Here is an 8,632-nt window from a genome sequence, read left to right on the forward strand (position 1 = left end):
GTTTCAGGTCGGAGTTCACACCATGTTGCCGATCCGCTGGATGCCCCCTGAGAGCATCATGTACAGAAAGTTCACAGCAGAAAGTGACGTTTGGAGCTTCGGAGTCATCCTCTGGGAGATCTTCACCTATGGGAAACAGCCGTGGTTTCAGCTGGCCAATCACGAGGTATACTGGACCACCAGCACCTTGCCTGCCTCCCATAGGGCTCTGGTCAAGAGTACTGGACCACCAGCACCTTTCCTGCCTCCCATAGGGCTCTGGTCAAGAGTACTGGACCACCAGCACCTTGCCTGCCTCCCACAGGGCTCTGGTCAAGAGTACTGGACCACCAGTACCATAGGGCTCTGGTCAAGAGTACTGGACCACCAGCACCTTGCCTGCCTCCCACAGGGCTCTGGTCAAGAGTACTGGACCACCAGTACCATAGGGCTCTGGTCAAGAGTACTGGACCACCAGCACCTTGCCTGCCTCCCACAGGGCTCTGGTCAAGAGTACTGGACCACCACCACCTTGACTGCCTCCCACAGGGCTCTGGTCAAGAGTACTGGACCACCAGCACCTTGACTGCCTCCCACAGGGCTCTGGTCAAGAGTACTGGACCACCAGCACCATAGGGCTCTGGTCAAGAGCAGTGGACTATATCGGCAATCGGACGCCATTTCAAATCACATTTGTATTGGTGTATTGATGGTCTTAACTCAAGAGAAGTGACTATATAACACCACATGTAGGAGCACCCCTAGTACCACCACTAACTACCTGTAGGAGCACCCCTAGTATCACTTCCTCTTCCTGAGGCCCGGCCCACCTCTTCCTCTTCCTGAGGCCCGGCCCACCTCTTTCTCTTCCTGAGGCCCGGCCCACCTCTTCCTCTTCCTGAGGCCCGGCCCACCTCTTCCTCTTCCTGAGGCCCGGCCCACCTCTTCCTCTTCCTGAGGCCCGGCCCACCTCTTCCTCTTCCTGAGGCCCGGCCCACCTCTTCCTCTTCCTGAGGCCCGGCCCACCTCTTCCTGAGGCCCGGCCCATCTCTTCCTCTTCCTGAGGCCCGGCCCATCTCTTCCTGAGGCCCGGCCCATCTCTTCCTCTTCCTGAGGCCCGGCCCATCTCTTCCTGAGGCCCGGCCCATCTCTTTCTCTTCCTGAGGCCCGGCCCACCTCTTTCTCTTCCTGAGGCCCGGCCCACCTCTTTCTCTTCCTGAGGCCCGGCCCACCTCTTTCTCTTCCTGAGGCCCGGCCCACCTCTTCCTGAGGCCCGGCCCAACTCTTCCTGAGGCCCGGCCCATCTCTTTCTCTTCCTGAGGCCCGGCCCACCTCTTTCTCTTCCTGAGGCCCGGCCCACCTCTTTCTCTTCCTGAGGCCCGGCCCATCTCTTTCTCTTCCTGAGGCCCGGCCCAACTCTTCCTGAGGCCCGGCCCAACTCTTCCTGAGGCCCGGCCCAACTCTTCCTGAGGCCCGGCCCACCTCTTTCTCTTCCTGAGGTCCGGTCCAGCTCTTCCTGAGGCCCGGCCCACCTCTCTGTAATGATTTATTGATGCAGTATTACAGAACTCCCAGGGGAGGGGTAATCAATGGAATTCAATTAATATTACTCTTACAAAGCAAGTGTATTAGTACAATCAAACTGCCCTTAAGAAATAACCTGTCAAGGGGTGCTCATTCCCCTCGTATTTCATGCACTTGAAGTGTAAATATTTTCTGGAAATTGATATTTTCCACATTTCTAGAAATAAATATTAACCTGTAGTCAGTGAGAACATTTTAGTGTTTTGGAACCAGAATGTATGTAGTGTTAAAACAGGTGTACAATACTCACTGCATCCTCTATCTGTCTCTCTGTTTGACTGATCCCTACACCCTAACCCCTACACCCTAACCCCTACACCCTAACCCCTACACCCTAACCCCTCCTCTCTCTGTCTCTCTGTTTGACTGACCCCTACACCCTAACCCCTACACCCTAACCCCTACACCCTAACCCTTCCTCTCTGTTTGACTGACCCCTACACCCTACACCCTAACCCCTCCTCTCTCTGTCTCTCTGTTTGACTGACCCCTACACCCTAACCCCTACACCTTAACCCCTACACCCTAACCCCTCCTCTCTCTGTCTCTCTGTTTGACTGACCCCTACACCCTAACCCCTACACCCTAACCCCTACACCCTAACCCCTCCTCTCTCTGTTTGACTGACCCCTACACCCTGACCCCTACACCGTAACCCCTACACCCTAACCCCTCCTCTCTTTTTGACTGACCCCTACACCCTAACCCCTACACCCTAACCCCTCCTCTCTCTGTCTCTCTGTTTGACTGACCCCTACACCCTAACCCCTACACCCTAACCCCTCCTCTCTCTGTTTGACTGACCCCTACACCCTACACCCTAACCCCTCCTCTCTCTGTCTCTCTGTTTGACTGACCCCTACACCCTAACCCCTACACCCTAACCCCTACACCCTAACCCCTCCTCTCTCTGTCTCTCTGTTTGACTGACCCCTACACCCTAACCCCTCCACCCTAACCCCTCCTCTCTCTGTCTCTCTGTTTGACTGACCCCTACACCCTAACCCCTACACCCTAACCCCTCCTCTCTCTGTCTCTCTGTTTGACTGACCCCTACACCCTAACCCCTACACCCTAACCCCTACACCCTAACCCCTCCTCTCTCTGTTTGACTGACCCCTACACCCTACACCCTAACCCCTCCTCTCTCTGTCTCTCTGTTTGACTGACCCCTACACCCTAACCCCTCCACCCTAACCCCTCCTCTCTCTGTTTGACTGACCCCTACACCCTAACCCCTCCACCCTAACCCCTCCACCCTAACCCCTACACCCTAACCCCTACACCCTAACCCCTCCTCTCTCTGTTTGACTGACCCCTACACCCTACACCCTAACCCCTCCTCTCTCTGTCTCTCTGTTTGACTGACCCCTCCACCCTAACCCCTACACCCTAACCCCTCCTCTCTCTGTCTCTCTGTTTGACTGACCCCTACACCCTAACCCCTACACCCTAACCCCTCCTCTCTCTGTTTGACTGACCCCTACACCCTACACCCTAACCCCCTCCTCTCTCTGTCTCTCTGTTTGACTGACCCCTCCACCCTAACCCCTACACCCTAACCCTTCCTGTCTCTGTCTCTCTGTTTGACTGACCCCTACACCCTAACCCCTACACCCTAACCCCTCCTCTCTCTGTTTGACTGACCCCTACACCCTACACCCTAACCCCTCCTCTCTCTGTCTCTCTGTTTGACTGACCCCTACACCCTAACCCCTCCACCCTAACCCCTCCACCCTAACCCCTACACCCTAACCCCTACACCCCTAACCCCTACACCCTAACCCCTCCTCTCTCTGTCTCTCTGTTTGACTGACCCCTACACCCTAACCCCTACACCCTAACCCCTACACCCTAACCCTTCCTCTCTGTTTGACTGACCCCTACACCTTAACCCCTACACCCTAACCCCTCCTCTCTCTGTCTCTCTGTTTGACTGACCCCTACACCTAACCCCTACACCCTAACCCCTACACCCTAACCCTTCCTCTCTGTTTGACTGACCCCTACACCCTAACCCCTACACCTTAACCCCTACACCCTAACCCCTCCTCTCTCTGTCTCTCTGTTTGACTGACCCCTACACCCTAACCCCTACACCGTAACCCCTACACCCTAACCCCTCCTCTCTGTTTGACTGACCCCTACACCCTAACCCCTACACCGTAACCCCTACACCCTAACCCCTCCTCTCTTTTTGACTGACCCCTACACCCTAACCCCTACACCCTAACCCCTCCTCTCTCTGTCTCTCTGTTTGACTGACCCCTACACCCTAACCCCTACACCCTAACCCCTCCTCTCTCTGTTTGACTGACCCCTACACCCTACACCCTAACCCCTCCTCTCTCTGTCTCTCTGTTTGACTGACCCCTACACCCTAACCCCTACACCCTAACCCCTCCTCTCTCTGTTTGACTGACCCCTACACCCTAACCCCTCCTCTCTCTGTCTCTCTGTTTGACTGACCCCTACACCCTAACCCCTCCACCCTAACCCCTACACCCTAACCCTTCCTGTCTCTGTCTCTCTGTTTGACTGACCCCTACACCCTAACCCCTCCACCCTAACCCCTCCACCCTAACCCCTACACCCTTACCCCTCCTGTCTCTGTTTGACTGACCCCTACACCCTAACCCCTACACCCTAACCCCTACACCCTAACCCCTCCTCTCTCTGTTTGACTGACCCCTACACCCTGACCCCTACACCCTACACCCTACACCCTAACCCCTCCTCTCTCTGTCTCTCTGTTTGACTGACCCCTACACCCTAACCCCTACACCCTAACCCCTACACCCTAACCCTTCCTCTCTGTTTGACTGACCCCTACACCCTAACCCCTACACCCTAACGCCTACACCCTAACCCCTCCTCTCTCTGTCTCTCTGTTTGACTGACCCCTACACCCTAACCCCTACACCCTAACCCCTCCTCTCTCTGTCTCTCTGTTTGACTGACCCCTACACCCTAACCCCTACACCCTAACCCCTACACCCTAACCCCTCCTCTCTCTGTTTGACTGACCCCTACACCCTACACCCTAACCCCTCCTCTCTCTGTCTCTCTGTTTGACTGACCCCTACACCCTAACCCCTCCACCCTAACCCCTCCTCTCTCTGTTTGACTGACCCCTACACCCTAACCCCTCCACCCTAACCCCTACACCCTAACCCCTACACCCTAACCCCTCCTCTCTCTGTTTGACTGACCCCTACACCCTACACCCTAACCCCTCCTCTCTCTGTCTCTCTGTTTGACTGACCCCTACACCCTAACCCCTACACCCTAACCCCTCCTCTCTCTGTCTCTCTGTTTGACTGACCCCTACACCCTAACCCCTCCTCTCTCTGTCTCTCTGTTTGACTGACCCCTACACCCTAACCCCTCCACCCTAACCCCTGCTCTCTCTGTCTCTCTGTTTGACTGACCCCTACACCCTAACCCCTCCACCCTAACCCCTCCACCCTAACCCTTCCTGTCTCTGTCTCTCTGTTTGACTGACCCCTCCACCCTAACCCCTCCACCCTAACCCCTACACCCTAACCCCCTCCTCTCTCTGTCTCTCTGTTTGACTGACCCCTACACCCTAACCCCTACACCCTAACCCCCTACACCCTAACCCTTCCTCTCTGTTTGACTGACCCCTACACCCTAACCCCTACACCTTAACCCCTACACCCTAACCCCTCCTCTCTCTGTCTCTCTGTTTGACTGACCCCTACAACCCTAACCCCTACACCCTAACCCCTACACCCTAACCCTTCCTCTCTGTTGACTGACCCCTACACCCTACACCCTACACCTTAACCCCTACACCCTAACCCCTCCTCTCTCTGTCTCTCTGTTTGACTGACCCCTACACCTTAACCCCTACACCCTAACCCCTCCTCTCTCTGTCTCTCTGTTTGACTGACCCCTACACCCTGACCCCTACACCGTAACCCCTACACCCTAACCCCTCCTCTCTTTTTGACTGACCCCTACACCCTAACCCCTACACCCTAACCCCTCCTCTCTCTGTCTCTCTGTTTGACTGACCCCTACACCCTAACCCCTACACCCTAACCCCTACACCCTAACCCCTCCTCTCTCTGTCTCTCTGTTTGACTGACCCCTACACCCTAACCCCTACACCCTAACCCCTCCTCTCTCTGTCTCTCTGTTTGACTGACCCCTACACCCTAACCCCTCCACCCTACCCCTCCTCTCTCTGTCTCTCTGTTTGACTGACCCCTACACCCTAACCCCTACACCCGAACCCCCCTCCTCTCTCTGTCTCTCTGTTTGACTGACCCCCTACCCCTAACCCCTACAACCCTAACCCCTCCTCTCTCTGTTTGACTGACCCCTACACCCTAACCCCCCACCCTAACCCCTCCACCCTAACCCTTCCTGTCTCTGTCTCTCTGTTTGACTGACCCCTACACCCTAACCCCTCCACCCTAACCCCCTCCACCCTAACCCCTACACCCTAACCCCTCCTGTCTCTGTTTGACTGACCCCTACACCCTAACCCCTACACCCTAACCCCTCCACCCTAACCCTTCCTGTCTCTGTCTCTCTGTTTTGACTGACCCCTACACCCTAACCCCTACACCCTAACCCCTCTCTCTCTGTTTGACTGACCCCTACACCCTACACCCTAACCCCTCCTCTCTCTGTCTCTCTGTTTGACTGACCCCTACACCCTAACCCCTACACCCTAACCCCTACAACCCTAACCCCTCCTCTCTCTGTCTCTCTGTTTGACTGACCCCTACACCCTAACCCCTACACCCTAACCCCTCCTCTCTCTGTCTCTCTGTTTGACTGACCCCTACACCCTAACCCCTACACCCTAACCCCTACACCCTAACCCCTCCTCTCTCTGTTTGACTGACCCCTACACCCCTACACCCTAACCCCTCCTCTCTCTGTCTCTCTGTTTGACTGACCCCTACACCCTAACCCCTCCACCCTAACCCCTCCTCTCTCTGTTTGACTGACCCCTACACCCTAACCCCTCCACCCTAACCCCTACACCCTAACCCCTCCTCTCTCTGTTTGACTGACCCCTACACCCTACACCCTAACCCCTCCTCTCTCTGTCTCTCTGTTTGACTGACCCCTCCACCCTAACCCCTACACCCTAACCCCTCCTCTCTCTGTCTCTCTGTTTGACTGACCCCTACACCCTAACCCCTACACCCTAACCCCTACACCCTAACCCCTCCTCTCTCTGTTTGACTGACCCCTACACCCTACACCCTAACCCCTCCTCTCTCTGTCTCTCTGTTTGACTGACCCCTACACCCTAACCCCTCCACCCTAACCCCTCCTCTCTCTGTCTCTCTGTTTGACTGACCCCTACACCCTAACCCCTCCACCCTAACCCCTCCACCCTAACCCTTCCTGTCTCTGTCTCTCTGTTTGACTGACCCCTCCACCCTAACCCCTCCACCCTAACCCCTACACCCTAACCCCTCCTGTCTCTGTTTGACTGACCCCTACACCCTAACCCCTACACCCTAACCCCTCCTCTCTCTGTTTGACTGACCCCTACACCCTACACCCTAACCCCTCCTCTCTCTGTCTCTCTGTTTGACTGACCCCTACACCCTACACCCTAACCCCTCCTCTCTCTGTTTGACTGACCCCTACACCCTACACCCTAACCCCTCCTGTCTCTGTCCTCTTCAGGTCATAGAGTGTTTAACACAGGGCCGGGTCCTGGACAAGCCGAGGGTTTGTCCCAAGGAGGTGTATGACCTGATGCTGGGGTGCTGGCAGAGGGATCCACAACAGAGATTAAACATCAAGAACATTCAGAAGGTCCTCTACGCCACGGGGAAAGACACACCTGCCTACCTGGATATACTCGGCTAAGACCAGCTCTACCTGGACGGAGTGAGGTGATGTTCACCCTGGACACTCACCTTCGATCCGTTTTACTTTTCTCTAACCGAAGGTTAAGGTTCAGATTGAGGACGGGAAGCTGATTGGGGACCGGGAAGCTGATTGGGGACCGGAAGCTGATTGGGGACAGGAAGCTGATTGGGGACCGGGAAGCTGATTGGGGACCGGGAAGCTGATTGGGGACGGGAAGCTGATTGGGGACGGGAAGCTGATTGGGGACGGGGAAGCTGATTGGGGACGGGGAAGCTGATTGAGGACCGGGAAGCTGATTGGGGACCGGAAGCTGATTGGGGACAGGAAGCTGATTGGGGACCGGGAAGCTGATTGGGGACCGGGAAGCTGATTGGGGACAGGAAGCTGATTGGGGACGGGAAGCTGATTGGGGACGGGGAAGCTGATTGGGGACCGGGAAGCTGATTGGGGACGGGGAAGCTGATTGGGGACGGGAAGCTGATCTTAGACCTGTACCTTAAGGGGAAACTTTACCCTGGAGTTTAACTAGGCTAAAATCGTCTGGATGTAAATGCTTGTTGGACAGACGGACTGATAGACAACCGTTACCGAGGAAATAAGCGAACTTCCTGTTCCTTCCTGTTCCTCACTGTCAACAGAACCTACACGTTTGGGAAGGACTCAAGTGCCTGATACACTTTTTTTCCATATACTGAATAAAAGTATTAAAAAAACAAACGTTTACATTTTGTTTCCTGATACAGTGGACACACCTGGTCAGTCTGCTGTAGTGGAAAGGTGTTCCTAATGTTCTGTCCACTCAGTGTATATTCTGTGCATTCAGAACCCTTGACTATTCCCACATTTTGTTACGTTACAGCTTTATTCTAAAATTGATAAAATATATATTTTTCCTCATCAATCTACACACAATACCCCATAATGACAAAGTGAAAACAGGTTTTTAGAATTTGTTGTAAATGTATTAAAAATACAAAACAGAAATAACTTATTTACATATGTATTCAGACCCTTTGCTATGAGACTCGAATAAGAGCTCAGGTTCATCCTGTCTCCATTGATCATCCTTGAGATGTTTCCACAACCTGTGGTAAATTCAATTGATTGGACATGATTTGGAAAGGCACACACCTGTCTATATAAGGTCCCACAGTTGATAGTGCATGTCAGAGCAAAAACCAAGCCATGAGGTTGAAGG

At 54.4% G+C, this 8,632-nt stretch overlaps 1 protein-coding gene across 1 annotated transcript in view; it reads left to right on the top strand.

Annotated features, from left to right (window-relative positions):
* The window catches only part of LOC115182693 (NT-3 growth factor receptor), a gene marked incomplete at its 5' end in the record, with an annotated part of 29,092 nt that extends 20,845 nt beyond the window's left edge, over positions 1-8,247 (top strand). The window contains 2 exon segments of the mRNA XM_029744193.1: positions 8-166; positions 7,246-8,247. Of these exon segments, the coding sequence (XP_029600053.1) occupies positions 8-166; positions 7,246-7,431 (345 nt within the window).
* Positions 8,248-8,632: the final 385 nt, after the last annotated feature.

Source organism: Salmo trutta, unplaced genomic scaffold (genome assembly GCF_901001165.1).
Source record: "Salmo trutta unplaced genomic scaffold, fSalTru1.1, whole genome shotgun sequence".
In the NCBI taxonomy this organism is placed as follows: domain Eukaryota; kingdom Metazoa; phylum Chordata; class Actinopteri; order Salmoniformes; family Salmonidae; genus Salmo; species Salmo trutta.